Here is a 27,264-nt window from a genome sequence, read left to right as displayed (position 1 = left end):
CTCATTTATGAAAACCTTCAAACAAACTAAAACCCTGAAAAAGATCATGAACGTGAGAAGCGAGAAAATCATAGAAATGGTTTTCGCCTCCAGACCTTTGTGTTTGTGATAATGTTTACACAGATGCGACCTTGGAGCATGGATTCTGTAAGTAACTCTCACGTGCGCTTATCGATCATGTTTGCGCACCGTCGCTCTCTGGCCTGCATGTGTGCACATAGTCGTGTCCATAGAGACCAACAAGCTGCTGCACTTTTCCATCAGCTGCACATTTGCACACTTTCTTGCAGGCTGTTACAGCGTTGTGACTAGAAGTATCTTGTAGAGGTGGGCGGATCGATCCTAATATCGATAATATCGATACCAGCGCTGGTATTGATATTGAAGGATCCTTGTGTAAAAAGATCGATACTCAAGCTTTTTTTTTCTCCCGCATGCACTGACTGCTGTGCATGCAGATTCATCAAAGTCTACTCTCTGTAAGAGCAGCACTGCACTGTGTCACACAACACAGAGCAGCGCACCCCTGTATTGTGGTTTGTCAGCCCTCTACCTCAGGAGATTTTGTTTTAAGTTGTGTTGAGTGATATTTTTTCAACAAAAAAGTTGATTGCGATAATAAAGTATTTTGTTGTCACGTATAATGTTTGGCGAAATTCTATCCTTGGTCTTTTGGATCCTTTGGATCTACGAAGCTTAATATGAAAAAGTATCGATATCTGTATCGATATCGGTATCGATATCGGCGATACTGGGCCAATATTTACTTGGTATCGGATCAATACCAAAATTCCCGGTATCGCCCACCTCTAGTATCTTGATTGTCTGAGCGCTCTGCTGTGTTCAGACTGATGCTTGATCGTTTGTTGACTCTTGCACTGTGATTGGTCACTCCATTACATGTGACACAGTGACACAGTTCTGAATGCACAGCTGCACCACAAGCACTGTTAGCTGAGCTTTACTTCTTGCAGGCAGATATAAACTGGAAATATTTATTTATTTATTTGGCAGCCCAAAAAAAAAAAAAGGAAAAATTTCTGTATGCAAGTTATAGTTCTTTTTGCATGCCACATGGTAAAAATCCAGGCATGTTACCCACCGGCCACTTTATTAGGTACACCAGTTCAATTGCTTGTTAACACAAACAGCTAATCAGCCAATCACATGGCAGCAACTCAGGCATTTAGACTTGGTGAAGTTCAAATTGAGCATTAGATTGGTTAAGTAAGGTGATTTAAGTGACTTCGATCTACTGGGATTTTCATGCAGAAACTTCTCTTGGGTTTACAGAGAATGGTCTGTAAAAGAGAAGATATCCAGTGAGCAGCAGTTGTGTGGACAAAAATGCCATGTTGATGTCAGATTGTGTGATGTCCAGGTATGGGGGGGGGGTTCATCACGGCGTTGCTGTGCGCCATGCGGCAACGCCGCGACGCGCGAAGCCTCCGCTCCTCTTTCCATGACAAAAACTCCTGTAACAGTGGAATGTGCCGTTCATTTCCAAACTGGACGCTGTGTTTTATCCGGGACGTCGTCTGACTAGCACAGGAATTGTGAAAAGACATGGACATCACACTTTTTCGGCACATTGAGGCAGACGTGCGGAGGAATTCCGCGCGTCGCGGCGGTGCCACATGGCGCAAAGCAACGCTGTGATGAAGCCTCACAGGACATGTTCTGGCATGTCCAGGCACATCCACAATTTCTCGGATAATCACTCGATGGAAAAACCACCGACAGCTGTCTGAACGCCATCTCAAAGCCGTCCTGTGAGACCAAAACGGAGGTGTTCCTTTGTCTCGCTCCATCAGCAAAATCGGATCGTGACGCGCGAAGCCTCCGCTTGGCTTTCCATGACAAAATCTCTTGTTAAAAGTGAAATCTGCCGGAAAATGGTTGATGTCCAGCTCTTGTGATAACCAGAGAAAGTGCACACGACGGTCCGGCTCCACAGAGCCATCCGTTTAGAAATGATCCGGTGGTTTGTGGCTCTCGATGGCTGCACGGAGCGCGGCGCGCCGAGCGTCCTTAAAGCCGTCCTTAAAGCTGTCCTTAAAGCTGTAGTAAGAATCCTTATTCTCTGTGAAGCCCGTAAAATTTTCACAGAAAGCCAGATAAATTTTTCTAATGGTTTCCAGCTGCCAGTCTCTAACAGTTTCTGAAAACATTCTGATGGAAAAAAAAGCCCAAATCATTCCGCCATTTCCTGACAATGAAATCCGCCGAGGGGGTGGACCACTCCTCACTCAAAGCCTGCTCACAGGCGAATGACGCATCCGACAGGCGTGGAAAAAACTCACGCATGTGCACGAGGGTTCAAGCTTGTCTGACACAATTACACGTGATTCAAATCCATATGGTTTTTGAAAAAAATAATAAGGTCGGATACTTTTCTAATAGACCTTGTATTCATTAAAGAGATGACATAACTTTTAGATCAAACTCAGCTTCCCTGTGATCCTTATTTTTTAAGCAAAACCAAGTCGGTTCTTTGCTTATTAGAAACAACACTTTAATTAAGTTTTGCTAAAATGGTTTATTGGATTTGACTAATCCAGATAAAAGCCAAAAATGCATTAACTCCAGTCTGGAAGTGCTTGTGCAGAGCAAAACATGCAACTGCCTGACCCCTGAGAGTTGCTGTAGAAATGTTAAAGTTTAAAAACGCAAATGTGCAACACTATGTTTGCATACAGTGGGGTAAAAAAGTATTTAGTCAGTCCCTGATTGTGCAAGTTCTCCTACTTAGAATGATGAGAGAGGTCTGTAATTTTCATCATAGGTACACTTCAACTATGAGAGACAAAATGAGAAAAAAAAAACCCAGGAAATCACATTGTAGGATTTTTAAAGAATTTATTTGTAAATTATGGTGGAAAAGTATTTGGTCAATAACAAAAGTTCAACTCAGTACTTTGTAACATAATCTTGTTGGCAATGACAAAGGTCAAATGTTTCCTGTAAGACTTCACCAGGTTTAGACACACTGTAGGCGGTATTTTGGTCCATTCTTCCATGCAGATCTCCTCCGTAGCAGTGATCTTTGGGGTTGTCACTGGCCAACATGGACTTTCAACTCCCTTCACAAATTTTCTATGGGGTTTGAGGTCTGGAGACTGGCTTGGCCACTCCAGGACCTTGAAATGCTTTTTATGGAGCCACTTCTTTGTTGCCCAAGCTGTGTGTTTGGGATCATTGTCATGTTGGAAGACCCAGCCATGTTGTATCTTCAATGCTCTAACTGAAGGAAAGAGGTTCTGGCTTAATATCTCATGATGCATGGCCCCGTTCATTCTTTCGTTAACACAGATCAGTCGTCCTGTGCCCTTTGCAGAAAAACAGTCCCAAAGCATGATGTTTCCACCCCCATGCTTCACAGTAGGAATGGTGTTCTTGGGATGCAACTCAGCATTCTTCTTCCTGCAAACATGACTGGTTGAGTTTTTACTAAAAAGTTCTATTTTGGTTTCATCTGTCCATATGATATTCTCCCAATCCTCTTCTGGATCATCCATATGCTCTCTGGCAAACTTCAGACGGGCCTGGACATGTACTGGCTTAAGCAGGGGGACACGCCTGGCACTGCAGGATTTGAGTCCCTCTCTGCGTAGTGTGTAGCCTTTGTTACTTTGGTCCCAGCTCTCTGCAGGTCATTCATCAGGTCCCTCCGTGTAGTTCTGGGTTTTTTGTTCACCGTTCTCATGATCATTTTGACCCCACGGGATGACATCTTGTGTGGAGCCCCAGATCGAGGGAGATTATCAATGGTCTTGTATGTCTTCCATTTTATTACAATTGCTCCCACAGTTGATTTATTCACACCAACCTGCTTGACTATTGTAGATTGACTCTTCCCAGCCTGGTGCACATCTACAATTTTCTTCCTGGTGTCCTTTGACCGCTCTTTGGTCTTGACCATGGTTGAGTTTGGAGTCTGACTGTTTGAGGATGTGGACAGGTGTCTTTTATACAGATAACGAGTTCCACAGATGCTATTAACAGGTAACAGGTGGAGGACAGAAGTGTTGTGAGGGCCGCCAGAAGAGGAGGTACTGCTGGCCCACCACCAGAGGGCGCCCTGCCTGAAGTGCGGGCTTCAGGCACGAGAGGCGCTGCCGCCCCACAAGAGCGGCCGGGGTGACAGCTGTCACTCATCGGCTATGACAGCTGTCACCAATCATCTGCTCCTCACCCCTAATAAAAGCAGGACGACACCTCCACCACGTCGCCGAGATATCGTCCTACCAAGGAGGTAATATTCTCAGCCGTTTTTGACTGTGCCGTACGCACAAGTTCTCCCTTTTCTGAGTGTTGTAGGAGTTCCTGTCTACTACTGCCAGCTGGGAGCTGGGTTTGTGGTTAATGGAGGAGTGACGTCTTCACCCCTCACTCCAAACCGGCTAAGTAGTACTTTTCAGGCTCTTCACGAACTGTGTTTTCTGGTGTTAAGGTGGAGGTGTTTTTCCCACCTGACCAGTAGAAGACGAACTTGCTGACTGTTTTTGCTCTTCGCCAGCAGTACCAGATCCGACCACGGAGACGGTGGCCACCTGGGGAACTCGGGACTTGGCGGCTCCAGTATTCTCCTGGTTCGGTGGCGGAGGAAATCGTGTGGTTCCGGTTCTTCTCCAGACGGACGTCTCCTATCGTCGAGCCTGCCCACACGACACCTTGATTGTTGACTTTGTATTCATTCTAAAATCTGCTGTGTAGTTGTGGCTTTCACAACAGTAAAGTGTTCATATTTGACTTCTTCCATTGTCCGTTCATTTGCGCCCCCTGTTGTGGATCCGTGTCACTACACTTTCACAACAGGATATCTCGGCCAGCGTCATGGACTCTGAGGGGCGTCACCCAGCAGTTGAACAGCCAATGGGAGAGCAGGGTGCACAGGCGTCTAGGAGGCGTGATTGCTGATTGCAGCACATCCTCACCGCCTTTACTGCTCGGTTGGATCAGATGACCGAGCAAAACATCCTCCTGAACCGCAGGGTGGAGGCTCTCTCCGCACAGGTGGCAGCAAGCGCTCAGGGCACTGCTGCAGCTCCTCCTCCTGCCGACCCTGTTCAGGATATAAACGTTCCACTGGTCGTTCAACGACCCCTCCCACCATCCCCTGAAGCATACATAAGCCCCCCAGAGCTGTACGGGGTTGTGTAGAGACATGCGCGGACTTTCTTATGCAGTGTTCGCTCGTCTTTGCACAACGTCCCGTCATGTACGCATCTGATGCTAGTAAAGCACTTATGTGATTAATCTGCTTCGAGGAGAGGCATGCACTTGGGCTATGGCGCTTTGGGAGCAAAATTCACGGCTCCTTCATACGTACACTGGGTTTGTGAGGGAGTTCAAAACCGTGTTTGACCACCCTAACAGGGAGAGACCGCTTCAACTGTGCTGCTGTCAATGAGACAGGGACGCCGCAGCGCAGCCGCTTATGCAGTCGACTTCCGCATTGCGGCTGCGAGGTCCGGCTGGAATGACGCTGCGCTCCCACTGCCTTCGTAACGGACTGTCGTCAGTCCTGAAGGAGCACCTGGTGGCCAAGGACTAACCGCGGGAATTAGATGGGCTTATCGACCTCGTTATAACGGTTAGACAATCGGTTGGAGGAACGCCGTCGGGAACGAGACGAGGGGCGTGGCCGGGCACGCGCCGTCCCTCTTCCTTCCGGGTCCGAAAAAGGTCCGCCCTTCCCACGCTCCACGGCCTTTACGCCCCGTGTGGCTACAGCTCCCCCTGCTGACGAAGCTATGGACACGAGCAGGGCCACATTCAGACCACTGAATAGACAGAGGAGGCTCCCCCGCGGGCGTGCTTTGTCTGTGGCTCAATTGAGCATCAATTGAGAGACTGCCCCGAACGGTTAAACACCAACGCCCGCCCCTAGAAACTGGGCTTAGGGTGGGCCAAGAAATTCACGTGGGACACACACATTTCCACATGACTCCCAGTTACAATCCTTAGCGGGGATTTAACCCTTCAGGCCCCAGCACTGGTAGACACAGGGTCAGAAGGGAATCTGCTAGACAGCAGATGGGCCAGGGAGGTAGGGCTCCCTCTGGTGGCGCTTCCTTCGCCATTGCAGGTACGAGCACTGGATGGCACCCTACTCCCTTTAATCACACACAGGACACTACCAGTAACTCTGGTGTTGTCAGGGAATCATCGGGAGGAGATAGAGTTTTTTTGTGACTCCCTCTACCTCCCGTGTGATTCTGGGTTCCCATGGATGTTAAAACACAATCCCCGGATTGATTGGCCATCCGGGATGGTGGTTCAGTGGAGCGAGACCTGCCATCGGTCAACACAGTGCAGAGTAGCTACCTAAACTCTGTAAGGGAGATAGAGTATCTCGTCAATAGTTTTACATCCTCATTGAAGACAGCTTTGGATGCTGTAGCTCCTCTGAAAAAGAGAGCTTTAAATCAGAAGTGTCTGACTCCATGGTATAACTCTCAAACTCGTAGCTTAAAGCAGATAACCCGTAAGTTGGAGAGGAAATGGCGTCTCACTAATTTAGAAGATCTTCACTTAGCCTGGAAAAAGAGTCTGTTGCTCTATAAAAAAGCCCTCCGTAAAGCTAGGACATCTTTCTACTCATCACTAATTGAAGAAAATAAGAACAACCCCAGGTTTCTTTTCAGCACTGTAGCCAGGCTGACAAAGAGTCAGAGCTCTATTGAGCTGAGTATTCCATTAACTTTAACTAGTAATGAGTTCATGACTTTCTTTGCTAACAAAATTTTAACTATTAGAGAAAAAATTACTCATAACCATCCCAAAGACGTATCGTTATCTTTGGCTGCTTTCAGTGATGCCGGTATTTGGTTAGACTCTTTCTCTCCGATTGTTCTGTCTGAGTTATTTTCATTAGTTACTTCATCCAAACCATCAACATGTTATTAGACCCCATTCCTACCAGGCTGCTCAAGGAAGCCCTACCATTATTTAATGCTTCGATCTTAAATATGATCAATCTATCTTTGTTAGTTGGCTATGTACCACAGGCTTTTAAGGTGGCAGTAATTAAACCATTACTTAAAAAGCCATCACTTGACCCAGTTATCTTAGCTAATTATAGGCCAATCTCCAACCTTCCTTTTCTCTCAAAAATTCTTGAAAGGGTAGTTGTAAAACAGCTAACTGATCATCTGCAGAGGAATGGTCTATTTGAAGAGTTTCAGTCAGGTTTTAGAATTCATCATAGTACAGAAACAGCATTAGTGAAGGTTACAAATGATCTTCTTATGGCCTCGGACAGTGGACTCATCTCTGTGCTTGTTCTGTTAGACCTCAGTGCTGCTTTTGATACTGTTGACCATAAAATTTTATTACAGAGATTAGAGCATGCCATAGGTATTAAAGGCACTGCGCTGCGGTGGTTTGAATCATTTGTCTAATAGATTACAATTTGTTCATGTAAATGGGGAATCTTCTTCACAGACTAAAGTTAATTATGGAGTTCCACAAGGTTCTGTGCTAGGACCAATTTTATTCACTTTATATATGCTTCCCTTAGGCAGTATTATTAGACGGTATTGCTTAAATTTTCATTGTTACGCAGATGATACCCAGCTTTATCTATCCATGAAGCCAGACAACACACACCAATTAGCTAAACTGCAGGATTGTCTTACAGACATAAAGACATGGATGACCTCTAATTTCCTGCTTTTAAACTCAGATAAAACTGAAGTTATTGTACTTGGCCCCACAAATCTTAGAAACATGGTGTCTAACCAGATCCTTACTGTGGATGGCATTACCCTGACCTCTAGTAATACTGTGAGAAATCTTGGAGTCATTTTTGATCAGGATATGTCATTCAAAGCGCATATTAAACAAATATGTAGGACTGCTTTTTTGCATTTACGCAATATCTCTAAAATCAGAAAGGTCTTGTCTCAGAGTGATGCTGAAAAACTAATTCATGCATTTATTTCCTCTAGGCTGGACTATTGTAATTCATTATTATCAGGTTGTCCTAAAAGTTCCGTAAAAAGCCTTCAGTTAATTCAAAATGCTGCAGCTAGAGTACTGACGGGGACTAGAAGGAGAGAGCATATCTCACCCATATTGGCCTCTCTTCATTGGCTTCCTGTTAATTCTAGAATAGAATTTAAAATTCTTCTTCTTACTTATAAGGTTTTGAATAATCAGGTCCCATCTTATCTTAGGGACCTCGTAGTACCATATCACCCCAATAGAGCGCTTCGCTCTCAGACTGCAGGCTTACTTGTAGTTCCTAGGGTTTGTAAGAGTAGAATGGGAGGCAGAGCCTTCAGCTTTCAGGCTCCTCTCCTGTGGAACCAGCTCCCAATTCAGATCAGGGAGGCAGACACCCTCTCTACTTTTAAGATTAGGCTTAAAACTTTCCTTTTTGCTAAAGCTTATAGTTAGGGCTGGATCAGGTGACCCTGAACCATCCCTTAGTTATGCTGCTATAGACGTAGACTGCTGGGGGGTTCCCATGATGCACTGTTTCTTTCTCTTTTTGCTCTGTATGCACCACTCTGCATTTAATCATTAGTGATCGATCTCTGCTCCCCTCCACAGCATGTCTTTTTCCTGGTTCTCTCCCTCAGCCCCAACCAGTCCCAGCAGAAGACTGCCCTCCCTGAGCCTGGTTCTGCTGGAGGTTTCTTCCTGTTAAAAGGGAGTTTTTCCTTCCCACTGTAGCCAAGTGCTTGCTCACAGGGGGTCGTTTTGACCGTTGGGGTTTTACATAATTATTGTATGGCCTTGCCTTACAATATAAAGCGCCTTGGGGCAACTGTTTGTTGTGATTTGGCGCTATATAAAAAAATTGATTGATTGATTGATTCTTTCGGAATTTGTGTGTGTGCAGAATAATCCATTCATTCATTGTTTCATCTCAGCTTTGCTGTGGTGGTGCACAGAGGAAAATACTGTCCGTGTCAGAATACTTACAAGTTGACCGCATGCTCTTCGAGCTTTGTCATCTTTTAACATGCAATTCCAAAACCTCCTTTGATTACTGCTAGAATGTTTGTCTTTTGATCATACTGGTTCTGTAGTTTGTATTCATTCTGTAGCGTATTCTTCCTTCGTAAGGGGTTTGGGTAATACCTTTCCTCCTATTGTGCAAAATTTACCCACCTCCTTTACCACGCTGAAGCTGTTGTTCCACCAGGTGGAGCTGTAGAGCCACTCTGAAAAACAATATAATGAGATCTGATGTGTGAGAAAGTAAGTATGTGAAAGAAGTATGTGAGAAAGATCAAGTTTTCGTAATCTGAGAAGGGGCAGAACTGGCCAAATAAAACTAAAATACACTAAGATAAGATAAGATAAGACTTTAATGTTCCCAATACTGGGAAGTTCACTTGTTACAGCAGCATAGCCAAAAAAGAGGTAGGCAGCAGGATGCAAATCATACAAAAAAGGAGAAAATACATAAGTAATTTATTTATTTAACCAGTTAGAGTTTGAGATCTCTTTTATGAGGGAGACCTGGACAATTATAAAGTTTACAGTCCACTAACCTGCATGTGTTTGGATGTGAGAAGAAGCCAGAGAACCCAAAGGGAACCCCACGCAAACACAGGGAGAACATGCAAACTCCACACAGAAAGGCCATAGGTGGGAACCAATCCCATGACCTTCTTGGTGTGAGGTAACAGTGCTAACCACGAAGCCACCGTGCTGCCCATTGAAAGCTGCAAGAATTAATTGCACTAAGAAAGTAATTCTACTTGTAATGACACGTGGCATGGTGGCTTAGTGGTTAGCACTGCAAAAGGTCATGGGGCCAAGTTATCCTTTCTGTATGGAGTTTGCATGCTCTTCCCATGTTTGCGTGCGTTCCCTCCAGGTGCTCTGGCTTCCTCCATCTTCCAAAGACATGCAGGTTATGTGAACTGGACACTTAATTTGGGCATAGGTGTACATGTGAGTGTAAATGTGCTTGTCTGTCTGTATGTGGCCGTGCGACAGACTGGCGTCATGCGCCCTGCCTCATGCTGTGTGACTGTTGGGTCAGATTCCAGCCCCTCAATGGAGTAAATGGGTACAGAAAATGAATGAATGACTGGAGTAATGACACTGCACGGGGAAATATAACAGGTGCAAATGTAAAAACAGAGTTATAAAATACAGTGTGGCAGCATGAAAAAGGTGTAAAAAATGGTGGTAGTGATGTGATGTGATGGGAACAGCACCTTCACTGTATCTAAGGTGGTGTTATAGAGCAGCATTTTACTGTGGTGTTATATGTTTTATTATAGGTGGGGTCAGAGTCTGATAGCTGCTGGAATGAAGACCTGTGGTAATGTTATGTCAAGCAGAATGGTGCAAGCGCTGGGGGTAAAATAAACAATTCCTTGACATGTTTTCTGCACAACTTTTAATATCAACGGTAATATGTTACCAATTACTTCACTCAGTACACTGTGTGCTTGGAAAGTCACAAAAAAAGGTCATGACATTCCTAGAAAGATTCTGCTTATTGCATTTTGGGGATGGATCATTCATAGGCAGAAAGAAAACAGCATTAGAGTCATAATATCAGAAGTGTATAGGTATATATGGCACAATAATGCTTATTGTAGAAAAATAAAATTCCTACTTTAAAAAAGCGCAGTAACTCATAGTTCCCACGTGGTAGCGCCCTTAGCTGAGAGTCTGTCTCGTGCAACAAGTAAAAAAAAAAGGGGGGGGCACGGTGACGTTGCCTCTGAAGTTTGCTGTATTATGTTTAATGCAGATACACGCAATACATTGCAATACACGATGGCAATAAAGGACATTGCCTCTCTCTATGAACTGCGATTACTCTGAAAGATCGAATTGCGATTTCTTAGAAAGCGCCCGCGTGCAAGGACGAAGAGGTCGGAGGGTGACGCACGCGCTTCTGGCACGAGGGCGTGGAAGGAACCGCCTCGACCAATAACAGCCCAGTTCCTCGTCTTATAAATGCGCTGATGCCGAATTTCAGGACCGGAGAATTAGAAAGGCATTATTGCTGTAGAGTTCTGTAGTCCTTTGTAGGTGGCTGCCCTTCGGTTTTTATTTTCTCGTTTGTCCAGGTAAATATGGTTTCGTGTCTCCTCGCGCTTGAATTCTGTCCGCACGCGCCGCCGGGTTTTTATTTTCGTTGTTAGAGACTACAATAATGTGGAAGCTTTTTTTTGTAATTTCATTATATTAATTATGTGGTAGAATCCGAGCCATAGTCTGCAGGAATGTGAAGTTTAATTCCATCTTTTTGTTGTTCATTAGTGATGTGCCGCATGGAATGAACGCGCCAATGATGTAACGTTGCCTCGGTAACTCGTTGTAGCCATGGCGACACCAGCAGAGAGCTTTGCTGACGTGGTTTTGCAACAGTTCCCCCCCTTTTCGTGTAGTAGTGGTGTACTTTGATATGGTTTGTTTTTTTTCCTTCTTCGTTTGAGAGGGGAAACTTGCATTTCCAGCTCATCCAGCCTTTGTAGGCCAAATCCGCGGCTAACTGGTGTTCCACGGAATTATGTAACCCGGTAGATTTTGTGCTCAGAGTAGAATTTGTTTCCGCTAGTTGAGTATCGAAAATTACTTTACTCTGTTATGGAAGATCACATTAAGAGGTGGAGCAAAGACTTTACAGTTCAGAACAGCATGATCCACTCTGACAAAGAAAATATATTGTTTTGTCGTTTTCTGGGACACGCGGGTTAAATAGTTAAGACTGATAGTTTAGCTAGTTTATGCTGTTTTCAAGTTGTATGATCCCACATAGTTTTTAAACACTCTAAAATGCCTAAATGTTAAAAGATAATCTGTAATTATCTACAGAGGCAAGAATCTTAATCGGGTCTCAAAATCTGCTGGGTCACAGAATCTGGTTTAACACCAGTGGAGGCCACCTTCCTTTGTTTACAAAGTGGGGGAGGGAAAAGAATGGAAAATTACATTTTCTTCTTCTGGAAGACCGGAACAATCACGCAGTAACCTCCCGTCCTGGTTAGGCGGCCTGGAATCAAATGAAAACACTGGTCTCACAACCTGTTGTCTTTTTCAGGTGTGTTACAGTAGCAAAAATGGCCACATCTGCAAGTGCCAGCTTGAGTAAAGCTGTCAAGAAGCATTACATGGAACTCCCTCAGGGGAATAAAGTCCAAGCTATGTACATTTGGGTTGATGGAACAGGAGAGGGACTCAGATGTAAAACCAGAACGCTGGATTATGAACCCAAAAGTGTTGAAGGTACACTCAGCCTTTAAGTAATATCTTGTTCTTGACTCTTGCAAAAATATTTTCTAGGATATGTAACATGTTATGTATTGCATGTAACTCCTAGCAGTCGTGTAGTATGAAGCACAGCTGTCCTTTGTTGTGTAGATCTTCCGGAATGGAACTTTGACGGTTCCAGCACGTACCAGGCTGAGGGCTCCAACAGCGACATGTACTTGGTTCCTGCTGCCATGTTCCGTGATCCCTTTCGCGAAGATCCCAACAAGCTTGTCTTCTGTGAAGTGCTGAAGTACAACCGCAAACCATCAGGTACCAGCATGTCTTGGTCTGAAGTCTTCATGGTTAACAAAAATGTGGTAAAATAGTTAAAATTTGCTAAATGTTCTTCTGCAAAGTTGAATCCCCTGCCACAATTGCAAAACAATATTTTTAAGGTAGACCAACTCTAGAAGTAATATCTCACACTGCTGAAATGTTTTGGTACATTGAAATTAATCTTAAAATTCATGTCTGAAGTTATTGCTTGCATAGTAGGGCAACTCGTCAGATTTTCTCAGTTAATTGATTAGTAGATTGTGGAAAATTATTAATCTGTTACAAAAGTAGCAATTAATTCAATAGTGGATTAGTTGTTGTAACTGTATTACAATGTTAAATTTAAAAATAAGACCAATTTTAGCTTGTCAGTTGAATTTGCTGCTTTTTCTGTTTCATCACTATGAATTCATATCTTTGGCTTTTGACTGGTTTTGTTAAGTCATTTGAATGTGTTAATTTGCTTCTTTTTGTGACTATAAAGCACTAATTGGTGGAAAACATTGGCTTCAGCAAGACAATCTGACATATTACTTTGTGTTGGACAATGTGCACACATTACAGTATTACAGTCAGTGAATTGTTAAATGGTAGAAGGTCTGGTTCAAGGCCTCCAGTGTTCCATTCCCTTTGTACATCTGAAGCCATCCGGTATTAAACTGCCAAATCAACATGTGGGTTCATACTGGATTCACTGGGGCTACTCTAAGCAAAAGTGAAACCAAAAGAATTGCTTTTACATAATTTTTATAGAAAATGAGAAGAGATACTGAATAGATTGGACCAGTTCCTCTCTTTACTGATGTCACTCTTTAAATTTAAAAATTTTATTTGCAGAAACAAATCTTCGAATGAGGTGTAACAAGGTGATGAACATGGTCAAGGACCAGCATCCTTGGTTTGGCATGGAGCAAGAGTACACAATTCTTGGCACAGATGGACACCCTTTCGGCTGGCCATCGAATGGATTTCCTGGACCACAAGGTAAAGAACAAGTCCAGAAACTCATATGCGAATGAGGCCGTATGTTTTGGTACAGCTGGGATAAAAAGCATTCAAACTCTATTTTTCCCAAAAGGTACATATTCCATCTTGTCTACCAGTATGTGTTCAGTCAGTTATGTCTCCTGTAAATAATAAAAATGTCTAAACTCCATGTAGTTACTTTAAAATGATGCAACTTAGTTTTAAATTTTGAGTTGGTCAGAACGTTACATATGACATTACTTTTCAAACTTTAAAAGACTGTTTGGCACAACTAGGGGTTAAATGCATGTCTGAATAACTGGCGCCACCTATTTATGGTGGATGGAATCAAAACAATTCAGCCAAGGCTTTGGAAGAAAAATTCAGGATCTCGACAAGCTGGGTTCCTTCATGGGTGCCATCTCAAGAGTCATGGTGCCGTGATCAACTTTACAGTCTTATTCTACAGAAATATTGAAAGCTTGGGATAATATACTTTACATGATTGAGGAAGGATGCTCAAAATGGCAAATATTTGTCAACGTGCAGTCATTAATCCAAAATTGTCATAAAAGATTGGTGATCAGTTGTAAACATCTGTCATTGGTTGACAGCTTTTAGGATCATGGTATTAAGTGCTTTTGAAGGTGAACAGTGTCACATATCTACCAAAAGACTCCACTAAAAATCTGCCAAGGAGAACAAAACTTTAAATGTGTCTTATTAAATAAATCTCATCTCATTATTATCTTAAAATGATAAATGCTATCATTGTGTTTATGTATTTGTTGAATTAGCCAAAATTTAAGTTTGCTTGTTTTTAGTCCTGGTTTATATAAGCATATGGCCTTACTTGTGAATGTCAGTGTTGTGTTGCTTGGATGAAATGATTGTCGACTGGGTGGTTTTAACTAGTTTGTATTGTACAGGTCCCTATTACTGTGGTGTGGGAGCAGACAAAGCCTATGGCAGAGACATAGTGGAGGCCCATTACAGAGCCTGTCTCTACGCTGGAGTCCAGATTTGTGGCACAAATGCAGAAGTAATGCCTGCACAGGTAAATATGGAAAAACATCCTAAAATATCTTTTAAATGTAATGAACAGGCTTTAAAATTTGGAACTCATAACTTACTTTTGTTTCTCTTTCTGGACAGTGGGAGTTTCAGGTTGGACCTTGTGAGGGTATCAACATGGGCGATCATCTCTGGGCGGCACGTTTTATCCTGCACCGTGTGTGTGAAGATTTTGGCGTGGTCGCCACATTTGACCCTAAGCCCATCCCCGGAAACTGGAATGGTGCTGGCTGCCATACAAACTTCAGCACGAAAGAGATGAGGGAAGATGGTGGATTAAAGTGAGTGCCAGTTCATCAGTGGTTTGATTTGTGAGCATTGTTGCTTTAATCACATCAGCTCTGACGGGCACCCTGTTTATGTTTTCAGAGCCATTGAAGATGCGATTGAGAAGCTCGGGAAGAGGCACGAATACCATATTCGTGCTTATGACCCTAAAGGGGGGCTGGACAACGCCCGCCGTCTCACCGGTCATCACGAAACCTCAAACATCCACGAGTTCTCTGCAGGTGTGGCCAACCGTGGCGCCAGCATTCGCATTCCCCGTAATGTCGGGCAGGAGAAGAAGGGCTACTTTGAGGACCGCAGACCATCTGCCAACTGCGACCCATATGGTGTAACGGAGGCCCTGATCCGCACATGTTTGCTGAGCGAGGAAGGAGATAAACCTTTAGATTACTGAATGCCACTCCCCTCCTGACATTCTTTTCTTTAAACTAGTACAGTGTTTCCTCTTCTCCTACTGAGATGATTTAACCTGCATTCTAATGGCTTCAAGTTGGCTGGTCAACTTAAAACAAGGCAGTCTTGTCCTTGGTAGCGGTGAGCTGGTAATAGCAGGGTATCGTTACTCTTGCCTTCTGATGGGACTGGCCTTTTGTAACACTGTACATATTCTGTGCTGGATTTTCCTTTTTTGTCTCAGTGACTAAAATGAACTGAAGCGTAGTGCTGCTAAGGCTGGAAAGTAACTTTAAAAACAAAACAAGAATTGTGTATGGTTTAATTTCTTAACTTGCCTCTTCCAGTCTTCAGTGTTACTAATTTGATGATCTTAATGATGTTTTGTTTTTAAATGGCAATGTTTGTATTCAGATTTTAACACATTGAATCATCTTGTTTGTACCCAGATGTTCATTGTGGTGGAGCTGTCCATGTGCCATTTGTAGAGTTCCTCAAGGAGTTTTATCCTTTTTGTTAACTATGCTCTTGTAATGCACCTGACTTGTTCAAACATCAGCTTAGAGGATCTGATGTGTATCGTTTTTTTTTGTTTTTTTTTGATACATTTAAAACTTATTTTATCACAACATGCCTGTCTTGTGTCTTTACTTTAAACGAATGCAGCACGTGTGTTTCTGTCTCTCTGGTTTAACAGATTCTCCTGCCTAGAAAGACATTTGCACTTAAGTTCTGTTAATCATGGTCACACATTCCATGTTAACTATCTTTAGGCATCAAGTTCAAACTAGTCCAAATGTTGTTGGACTGTGACCTAAAGCCGTGCAATGGATTATGTCGACATACCCGAGTCTTTGTATGAACTCACGCAAGAAACCTGATGGTCTTGGTTATCACTAATTGGTACCATGATGGTGGTTATCTGCTTGATTTATTAACATGGGCTTCCTTTCCGTAACGAGATGTGTAAGGCATCATTTGACCTCCTCTTAGACAAAAATCACCCAATAGTAGTGTGCTACATATTCATCCAGGAGGAGAGATAGACAAACCCCTGGCAAAAAATTATGGAATCACCGGCCTCGGAGGATGTTCATTCAGTTGTTTAATTTTGTAGAAAAAAAAAGATCAGACATGACACAAAACTAAAGTCATTTCAAATGGCAACTTTCTGGCTTTAAGAAATCAGGAAAAAAAAATTGTGACAGTAACGGTTACTTTTTTAGACCAAGCAGACGGAAAAAATTACGGAATCACTCAATTCTGAAGAAAAAATTATGGAGTCATGAAAAAACGCTCCAACACATCATTAGTATTTTGTTGCAACCACCTCTGCTTTTATAACAGCTTGCAGTCTCTGAGGCATGGACTTAATGAGTGACAAACCGTACTCATTAATCTGGCTCCAATTTTCTCTGATTGCTGTTGCCAGATCAGCTTTGGAGGTTGGAGCCTTGTCATGGACAATTTTCCTTCAACTTCCACCAAAGATTTTCAATTGGATTAAGATCCGGACTATTTGCAGGCCATGACATTGATCCTATGTGTCTTTTGCAAGGAATGTTTTCAGTTTTTGCTCTATGGCAAGATGCATTATCATCTTGAAAAATGATTTCATCATCCCCAAACATCCTTTCAATTGATGGGATAAGAAAAGTGTCCAAAATATCAATGTAAACTTGTGCATTTATTGATGATGTAATGACAGCCATCTCTCCAGTGCCTTTACCCTGACATGCAGCCCCATATCATCAATGACTGTGGAAATTTACATGTTCTCTTCAGGCAGTCATCTTTATAAATCTCATTGGAACGGCACCAAACAAAAGTTCCTGCATCATCACCTTGCCCAATGCAGATTTAAGATTCATCACTGAATATGACTTTCATCCAGTCATCCACAGTCCGCGATTGCTTTTCCCTAGCCCATTGTAACCTTGTTTTTTTTTCTGTTAGGTGTTAGTGATGGCTTTCGTTTAGCTTTTCTGTATGTAAATCCCATGTCCTTTAGGCGGTTTCTACAGTTCGGTCACAGACGTTGACTCCAGTTTCCTCCCATTCATTCCTCAGTTTGTTTTGTTGTGCATTTTCGATTTTGAGACATATTGTTCCTTCGTCTACCAGTATGTTTGCCTTAACAACATTCCCATGTTGTTTGTATTTGGTCCAGAGTTTTGACACAGCTGACTGTGAAACAACCAACATCTTTTGCAACATTGCGTGATGATTTACCCTCTTTTAAGAGTTTGATAATCCTCTCCTTTGTTTCAATTGAACATCTCTCGTGTTGGAGCCATGATTCATGTCAGTCCACATGGTGCAACAGCTCTCCAAGGTGTGATCACTCCTTTTTAGATGCAGACTAACGAGCAGATCTGATTTGATGCAGTGTTAGTTTTTGGGATAAAATTTACAGGGTGATTCCATAATTTATTCCTCAGAATTGAGTGAGTCCATATTTTTTTCCTCTGCTTGGTCTAAAAAAGTACCGTTACTGACTGCCACAATCTTTTTTTCTTGCTTTCTTATAGTGTTTCTTAAAGCCAGAAAGTTGCCATTTGAAATTACTTTCGTTTTGTGTCATGTCTGTGATCTGCTTTTTTTCTACAAAATTAAACAACTGAATGAACATCCTCCGAGGCCGGTGATTCCATAATTATTGCCCGGGTTGTGTATATATAATATATATATATATATATATATATTTTTTTTTTTTTTTTTTTGCCTCAATCTTTAAAACAATAAGGAGCAGATTTACAAATTATACCTAAGGTGGACATTTAGGTCAGACTGCCACGTAATGTAGAAAAGTGGCAATCACTTAAGATTTTGGCCATTTTTGAATATTGAATAAATACTGCAGCCAGTCTGCTCTGTGTCAGCCTGGTCCTGACAGATCTTAGAAGCTAAGCTGCACAGCATCTGGTTAGTACTTAGATGAGAGACCTCTTCGGAACACCAACGGCTGTGTGCGTTTCTCCAGGAGTTGCATCAGGAAGGGCATCTGTGTAAAACTTGTGCCAAATACCAATGCAGATCTGGCTATATCTGCTGTGGCGACCCTGAACAATAACAGGAGCAGCTGAAGTGACACAATTTTGGTAAATACCAAACTGACTTAAGCTAAAACTTGTGGTACAGTCACATTAGCGACAAAATTATTCCGCCGTCTTGGATTATTTTGAGCGACCAATCAGCTGGCATCACGCTGTCTATTCACTCGGATTGCCAGTCGCTGTGTTTGTCACTTTGCATTTACATAAAATAGACTTTAAATCTATTTTGGCCTCACCGGCAGAGCAGCCGCTGTCTTGTGCCACTGCAAAGCGCCCACTCTGAAAATGAATGGCATGTTGCTGCACTGCCTCTGTCGCTTGTAGCTAACATGGCCAGAGCCTTAACATAAAACTTTCAGCTACACTGAGTTGAAACTGCCCGTGAGTGTAAATTCTTTGGAATTCCGTCGGTAACAACACTGACCTGACATCAGTGACTGATGTTCGTATTTTCATAGCAGGTGAATTTGGCCTTGGCTAATTAGTGGATGCCTTGTTCCTGCAAGGCTTTAATGTCGAACGATATGGTAGCATTCTAGCCAATTTATAACATATGCATTGTGTTTTAGCATTGCTGAGTGAAGTTGGGGCACCACTAAAAGGTTAAGTTTGCACCAAGGTGATCTAGCCAGGGTTAAAAGATCCACATTTGTGTCCTTGTAAATCATGGCTCTAGGATTAACCTTTAACCTGTCTCGCTAACCTCACCCTCCTTTTAGTTATGGCTCATTGCACCCCTAATTCGTTCACTAAGTTGGCCATACTAAGTACACTAAAATTCTAATTCCTCTAGAGCCCTGTTCAGACTGGGTTGGCAATTCTGGCTCACCTTCTAGCCAGATAGTGTTCAGACCTGTTTTTCAGATCCGGCTCATTTTACACATGTGACCAAACTCAATCCGGCTCAAGCTGAAAGAGATGTGTGTGGCAGTGAGAGTGTGGCGGTGTTTGCATCTGGATGTGGACATGCCAGTGCGAGGGTGTGATCTGGACGTGTGTGACACATAGAAGCGAACACCACCTGGTGGATTTTCTTGGCGAGAAGACACCAGAGAGAAAGAAGGTTGTTTGCTGTCATCACTGTTGCAGCCGAACTGAGAACCACCACAGCGGAGAGGATGCTGTGGACACACAAACGTAGTGAAGAAGTTTGACATGATCTACAAGCTAGCCAGAGTCTAGCCACATTTTTGTGTTCAGACCTTGGCAGATCCTGGTCATATGGAAAGCAATCTCGCTTAACTTTGATATGTGCCCTTCAGATTCAGAAAAAAAAATAAATTATCTGGCTCCAGCCAGATTGCCAACCCCAGTCTGAAAGGGGGTCAAAGTCTAGTCCCTGTGGCCCTGCTTTCCTCTCACCAACCAGTCTTTCAGCCTGACACAGATAAAAGCAGCAATTATGGTTCCCAGTGGGAGGTTACTGGAAACTTGTGATTGTCAGACTGTTGGTGTTTTGTAGCAGTAGTCTGAGGATAATGTTCCCAAAAGTGCTACATCATAACAGCATACTTTTTTTCCCCTTCACATTCAACAAAACTGTTCTGTCTGGATCATACTGGCTAAACACAGAAAAGCAGTAATTAGGACAATGGCTCAAGCCCTAAACTTCAAACAGGTTTCTTATGAGCCTGGCACTTTGTTTTATAACGGAGCACAAAAAGTGCAGAATACAGTGGGACTTAAATTTCCATAAAATTTCTGATTTGCATTGTTTTTAATGTAATGTCATTGTCACAGATTACACTTGAGTTGTCCAATTTATTTAGTATTTAGTAATTATTTAGTATTCCAAAATTGCTGGTCTGCTCTGCTGTTGTTCCAGGTGGCCAAGCACAACATGCAGAGCTATGGCAATTGCGTCCTCTGTGGATCTGTTTGCCTGGTATGCAAACTGGTAGGAGTCGAGTGGGGGGGTCTTTGATGTGCTGGAGAACCAGTCTCTCAAAGTGCTTCATTATTACAGGTGTGAGAGCTACAGGGTGGTAGTCACTGAGGCTGGTTGTGGGTGACTTTTTAGGTACAGGGATGATGCCGGACAGCTGGTGGGCACATTCTCTGAGCGCTTTGCCAGGTACTCCGTCTGGGCCAGCAGCCTTCCTCACATTGTACTCCCCTGCAGTAAGTGGGGTGTGTGTCTGTGTGTGTGTGTGTGTGGAACCTAGTGGGGGTGTGAGCAGATAAGTGTCACTGTGTTGAATCAAACTGAACAAAGAAGCAGTTGAGCTCCTCTGCTAGTGACATACTCAGGTCTCCTGAAGTCACATCACAGCCTATGAAACTGGTGATGCTTTGTAGACCCTGCTACAACTAGAGCACAATAGGTGCTAATTAGAGCTATTGTTTAGTCACTAGCCTATAGCAGTCTGCCTCTCGGTAGGAGGGCTCTGGTTAGGTTTAAAACTCCAGCTTTTGTGACTTCTTGATTATTCTTCTCTACAAGAGTCAAGACACAAGTCAGACCACCAGAGCAAGAATTTTAGCTGAGGAAGCTTCTGCGATTTGAAGCGAAACGTCCTCGCGTCAAGCAACCCAGTCCAGTCGAAGATTCAAGCTTCTCTACTATGGAAACCACCTGGACAACTGATAGCCTACACAGAAACTTTGTAGACCCTGCTACACCTCCCATGGTCTGTTACTGGTGAAGGGGAACTCTTGCTCCTCTTAGTCCGCTTTGGGTTTTTTAATTCCTTTTTTTTTTCCAGGTCAGCTCAAACCTCACTGTAAAGAGCTCCGTTGCCTGACCTGAAGGCAGAGTCACAGGCTTTGAGGAGTGAGCGGACCTGGATCCAGGGCTTCTGGTTTGCAAAAACCCAGATGATTTTGTCCACAGATACAGTTCCCATACAGAACTTGTAGTCCAGTACTGTTGCTGTGAATGTTTCCAGGTCCTGGTGTTCAAATAGGTCCCAGCCCGTGTGTTGGAGGCAGTCCTGAAGTTCACGGAGTGCATTCTCAGGCCAAGTTGTTATAGTGTTTGTGATGGACCTGGATGTGCATCTGTGGGGGGTCTATGCAGGGGTGAACAGCAGGGAGAGATTTCCTGACTGGCCAAAGTGGAGGAGAGGCATGGCTCTGTAACTGTGCTTAATGTTAAGCCTCGGTCCCACCGAATAATAAGCCATGAATAATGAGAAACGCAATGGTGTGTCAGCGATTATTTGAAGAATTAATCCACGTTTTAAGCCATCACGTATCCGTTACTAAGGCGCCTCTATGTGCTTCTCTATACCTCACATGTGCCAGGTATCAGCCTCTAGTGAGCCACGACCAACCTGTCATTTGAGCCCCATCCAGCCTCGAATGACTTGTGTCACCACATATGATCCACGTCAAGCCGCATATGATCCATGTCGCGCATGTAACGCGACGGTGCACGTTTAGGCATGGGTTTGGTCCACACTTGGTCCCCTCCCACACTTGGTCCCTTTAAAGTATGGGTTTTCAATTCATAGCATCCATTCAAGATGTTGTCACATTTTTTAAACGCAGTCCAAAAAAGACGTCTTTAAATTGGTTTTGTTAAAGTCCCCGGCAATAATGTGAACGCCATCAGGGCGGACCTGTTCATTTATGGCCTTCAGCAGGAGAGAGTGTGCCTTGTTAGCATTATTATCCGGTGGGATGTAAACAGGGGTGACGATCACAACTGTTAGCTCTCTTGGGAGAAAACAAGGCCGGCATCTAACAAACATGCACTCTGTGTCGGGGGAATAGTGCTTCTCGATGATCATGGTATTGTTGCATCAATCCTCACTCATGTAAATACAGAGCCCTCCACCTCTGCTCTTACCCGAGTCCTTAGTGTGACCAGCAGTGCAGAGAGCGGCCAGCTAGCTGCATGCTAGCATCAGGGATCCTTGGGTAAGCCAGGTCTCCGTGATGATTAGGACACAACAGTCTCAAACGTAGTGATTTCCCGCAAGTTGTAATTTCAGGTCATCCATTTTGTGAGCGATGGATCTGGCGTTGGTAAAATACTGGCTCGGCAGAGGTGGCTTGTACAGGTGGTTCCTAAGCATTAGCAGAAGGCCGGACCTGCAGCCACGCTCTTGCTTCCTTTCCTTCCACCGCTTGCGCCACCTTCCAGACCTGATAACAATCCACGGGGAACCTAGTGAGCTCGCAGGTTCATCTGGGATGTTGTGGTTGTAGTGCAAGTCTCTCGAAACTGCCACCTTGTGTCAGTAACCGATGTCCACAAGGTCCTGGCGGTTGTAGTGGTGGAACGCTAAAGCAAACGCACATAGGGTCCGCAAACAAACAAAAATAAAATACAAAAGAAAGTACTGAAAGGAAGAGCCATGAGCTGGTGCATCTGAGTGTGCCGCCATTTTGGTACACAATTTTGTAAAAATTTGTTTGGAAACTTGTGTTGAAATTCAGTGCTCTGATTGATCCAAAATGATGACATAAGTTACACTCGTGGCATCCTCCATCATGACTTAGGGTCCCTCACTGGGCTGTGACAGCTTACGAACGGCAGTTGTGAGGGATTTAGCGAGATTTCGCATGGTGGCGCCATCCTCTCGCATGAGTCGCAGGGTGTCACTCGCATGTCACCTGAATTTTGAACAGTTAGATGTTGGTGAGGTGACAAAAGTCCTCGCCAAATACTCCCAGAGCCATTGTGGCCATTGCAAAGCCCTCTGAATATAGTCACTGCAACTCATAAGGTGCGAGAATCATAAGATAGCTTTGTGAAGGGTTGACGAGGGATGAAGCTATATTGCGAGTGATTGGAGACAAAATGAGGATCTGACATTCAGCTCTGAGAGCACGCCAAGATCACAGAAATGATCAGAGAGAGACCACACTTCTGGAAGCAGCCGAGGGATTCCAGAAGCTGTGGCTCAACTGCTGACCTGCGTGCACGCATGGTTAATGAGCTGGACACACCTGTCCACAGTAGCTGGGGTTATCTTTTTTCTTACAAATCAGGACCACAATGGAAAAAAGTTCTCAAGGTCAGACACTTTTTGAAAATGACAAAGACAAAGATTGTACAAGGAAAGTTGCGTTTTCATGTGGCCAAGGCCACAGAGCTAACCAGGTCGTAGGTAACACACAACATTAAATTAGAAAAGGCATATGTTTGTAAAGTAACAATAATACAAAATGTGCATTGTTGAAATAATAAGTACAAAACTGTCACAAAAAGGTGTAAACCTCCAAATAACAGCAAAGAGACTATAATTAGCACTGATACAAAATGTGTTTTTCAGGACAGGTTTGTCAGCCAGAGCGTCAAAACACATCCCATGGGACATAAACATTTATCTTCTGGCGCACTTGCTGACCTTCGGGGGGGAGCGCGCTTGGTGTTCTCTCTGAGACCTTTCACCTACATTCATGCTGCTTTTCCAACTGAAGTTATTCAACTCACTGATTGGTTTACTGACAAAACTAGCCACCCAATATAATAAAAGAGGATCCTGTTTCTATCCTGTTCTGCAGGAAAGTTATGTCCCAGTCTGAGCTGATACTCTTACTTCATGTTTAGACTATTATTCACCTTAAATTAACTCATGTTACTCTTTGAAGAAACAGACATGTAGTGCAGAACACAGAGCTGTTTAATTACATCCAGGTTGTTTTGCAAAACACACTGATGTAAAGGGGACACACGTCTGCTTTTGCCTTTTTGTTTTCTCATACTCGTACACCCTTTTTTTAATTCATTTATTTTTGTATTTCATTTTGACCATAAAACCATAATTCCTCCACCAAGGCTCGGTAACATTATTGTATGTATGCCAACAAATTAGTTCATGTCACTTCTGCCTGAATGTATATTCCACTTTATATAACGCCTAAATAGATCCTTGTCATTTGATTGGTGGTTTGTATGTCTAATTTCTATGACATGGATCATTCATCCCATTTGCCATTTTGTTCCATTTGCTGTGCAATTTTGGTTCCATACGTTTTTCACCATTGCACGCCACAACCACCTTGACACAGTGACGGTGCTTAGTTTAAAAACAAACATGGTGGAGTTTGTTTTGGTGACAGACGAAGATTTGAATTAGCTTATTGGCGGTGCTCATTCTTCTAACACACACACACACACACACACACACACACACACACACACACACACACACACACACACACACACACACACACAAAAAAAAAACAAATCCAGTAAGCCATCTGGAGGCCTTTGCAGTATTCGCTGGAATGTCTTTAGCTGAAGTTGAACCGCTGTCGGATGAAGAGCTCGACAAATTTCTGTTGCAACTTTTCGCAGGACTGAGGAAAGCAGACGGCAGTCTGTCCACGAACAATTTTGGACTGGATTGCTATTTAAAGTTTGAGTTGGACTGTTTGGAACCGCTTGACCTCAAAGTACCATTGACGCACACTAAAATGTCCCTTTTCTGTTGTTTATAAATTAATAAAATATCAAATGACAAGGATCTATTTTAGGCATTATATAAAACAAATACCCCTCCTTCAATGAAATATATCATCTTTCACCGAATGAAATATTCTTTCCATTGCACGAATGAAAAAGCATTCATTACTTGTATAGTAACAGATCCCGATATATATATCTCACCAATGTAGACAGATCCCAGGTAGCAACATGTTTAAGCAGCGCATTAATCAGGCGTGATCACCCTGATCGATCGATCAGGTCATCTGATGATCACACCACAGCGACGGTGCTTTAAAAGTTTAAATCATCTCAGTGCTTCCGTGTGTTCAGAGTGTGACACCAGCATGAGAAACGCATCTGCAGCAGGAAAAACCACAGAGAGACTTGCTTTAAAACGCTGCGTTTCCAGCCACGAATTAAAGGATTTTCCGAGGTCATTTTAAAAAATGAGGAGCTTTATGTGGATTCATGTCTGTCTGTGATGGTGAACTGGACTGAAATGAACAGGTCAGATACTCCGTGTGTGAATGAAACAGTTGTTCTGCATACGGACTGCAGCTTTCAACCAATCGGTGGACGGATAGTGGATGGATTTAGACTTAAGAGAAAATTCCAAGAAATGTTTGCCAACAATCACATAACTTACCTACAATTTATGTCCCACATGTGCTGGACGTGTGAGTCACACGCTGATACTCGGTGAAAATTTTCAGCATGCCCAAAATTTTTTGAGGAGCTCAACTTATGTATATATACTTGTTTCAATGTGTGTCAACTTGCTTTTAACTTAGAAAAAACTTACCCTTAACTTATTGGACTTATGCCAGTGTTTTTTTATACGGTTAACATATGCTGGCTAAATCTTCAAGATGTGACAGGGCCTTAACCAAACACGAAGTCCTTGGCAGTGGTATGGAAAAACAAACAAAATTAAATTTCCTCACATACCCATGTAACAACGTCACAAAACCACAAGTACAAACACCGAAGGAAAAGAATGTACTCAAACACCAACTCAAACTTTGCCCAAAGATCAAAATGATCCCCAGCACGCTAACTGTGGTCATATTATGGTGGACAAGTTTCAAAAGGACAGAACAATGTGTTCGTTGTTATTTTTTCAGTTTAAATATTATCATCTGTTATCTATTATCGTCTTGCAGATCTTTTTGGCTACACAAGCAGCTAACATGAAAATAAAATAAATGTAATGCACAACACACTCTGAGTTGAGTCACATTCTGAGTCTGTTTTGAATTGTGGCTTCTTTGTTTTTCATCTCCTTCTTAACAATGTCGGGGATACAGAGTTTGAAAACGACACTTCTTCGCTCTCTCCCCACTCGCCTGGGAGCTGAGGAGGGTGATTTGCATGCAGAATTCGAATAACCTCCTGCCTCAGAAAACTCCCAGCAGCGACGACACACCGGATGGAGAGGAATACTGCTCTCTGTTGCCATAACAACCACCGGAATGTACAAGCTTGATCGTTCTTGTGCCGAGTGGGAGAACAGCAAGTGACAAAAAAGGCTGATTCATGTTATGTAAGGAGGGATAAAAAAAAAAACAATTATGAAATGGGGTTTCTGAAATGGTACTGCGCAATCATGCTGTGCCTACACGCAGTCATAAGCTTAGATTGTGCAGTTACTGCGGAAAATTTTCACTTTTTTTGAAGAAAATTCTTGACTGGATAGAAGCAAAGTGAGCAACATTTGTGAAGGTTGTGGGTTTGCCTCCAGGGCACGTGAATCTCCTCTCTTGGCCTCTGCTGTTGTGAAACCGGATCTGGTTCTTCATTTTACAGAAGGGAATTTTGCTTTGATGCAACACCAGAGGAAGTATGACAGAGTGATGGAAACTGTGAGCCTACTACATGCATGAATGTACAAAAAACCATGCAAAATAATAATAATAATAATAATAATAATAATAATATTTCAAGAAGTGGGCAGTGATGAGTGACAGCAAAAACAATAGCAATCTGAGATTACTGATGTTTCTGATGTCTGTCAATCCGGATCCGGATCACCTCCCAAATTCAGTGGAGTCTTCTGTGGCTTAATATCTATCTGTGATGAAAATTTGGTGAGAACCTGTGAAATAGTTTTGACATAATCCTTCAAAATGTATATAAAGTGAAATCTTGATCCAGAACCTGAATACGGATCACCTCCAAAATTGAATAGAGTCTTCCATGACCTAATATCTATCTGTGGTGAAAATTTCATAAGAATCAGTGCAGTAGATTTGACGTAATCCTTAAAAGTCCACAAAGTGAAATCCTGATCCAGATCACCTAAAAAAAAAAATTAATGGAGTTTTATTTGTTTTATTCTGCGTTCACATGTTGGTGGAAGAAAAACAGACAGAACTGTCATTATTCCTGTCGTCTGCAGCAGCTGACTGTAGGCGACAACGTAAGGAGCCGTCATTTTTAATGACTATCGACATGGACAATAATTTACTTAATGGAAAAATACAACAGTTTTAGCATTTTACACAGCATCATAATTAAAGCAAGAAGCCCTGATGGCAACTTGAAAACATTACTTTTTCTGAAGTTATAGATTAATTCCTCTCTGTA

The 27,264-nt window shown here is 42.9% G+C and overlaps 1 protein-coding gene across 1 annotated transcript; it reads left to right on the top strand.

Annotated features, from left to right (window-relative positions):
- The first annotated feature begins 10,936 nt into the window (after positions 1-10,936).
- LOC117521586 (glutamine synthetase) lies at positions 10,937-15,535 on the top strand. The gene is made up of 7 exons (XM_034182914.1): positions 10,937-11,054; positions 12,029-12,213; positions 12,349-12,510; positions 13,354-13,500; positions 14,412-14,539; positions 14,638-14,837; positions 14,926-15,535. The coding sequence occupies exons 2-7, from the start codon at positions 12,048-12,050 to the stop codon at positions 15,236-15,238; spliced, it is 1,116 nt and encodes a 371-aa protein (XP_034038805.1). The 5' UTR covers positions 10,937-11,054; positions 12,029-12,047; the 3' UTR covers positions 15,239-15,535.
- The last annotated feature ends 11,729 nt before the right edge of the window (positions 15,536-27,264 follow it).

Source organism: Thalassophryne amazonica, chromosome 12 (assembly GCF_902500255.1).
Source record: "Thalassophryne amazonica chromosome 12, fThaAma1.1, whole genome shotgun sequence".
Classification (NCBI taxonomy): domain Eukaryota; kingdom Metazoa; phylum Chordata; class Actinopteri; order Batrachoidiformes; family Batrachoididae; genus Thalassophryne; species Thalassophryne amazonica.
Note: the sequence above shows the minus strand (reverse complement) of the source record. Positions and strands in the feature narration are given on the sequence as shown.

What these genes read in the sequence shown, in the direction of transcription:
- LOC117521586 (XM_034182914.1), top strand. Translation starts at nt 12,048, where the DNA reads ATGGCCACATCTGCAAGTGCCAGCTTGAGTAAAGCTGTCAAGAAGCAT. An exon ending in TGAACCCAAAAGTGTTGAAG is followed by an intron (nt 12,214 to 12,348) that starts GTACACTCAGCC and finishes TTTGTTGTGTAG; the next exon opens with ATCTTCCGGAATGGAACTTT. An exon ending in CAGAAGTAATGCCTGCACAG is followed by an intron (nt 14,540 to 14,637) that starts GTAAATATGGAA and finishes CTTTCTGGACAG; the next exon opens with TGGGAGTTTCAGGTTGGACC.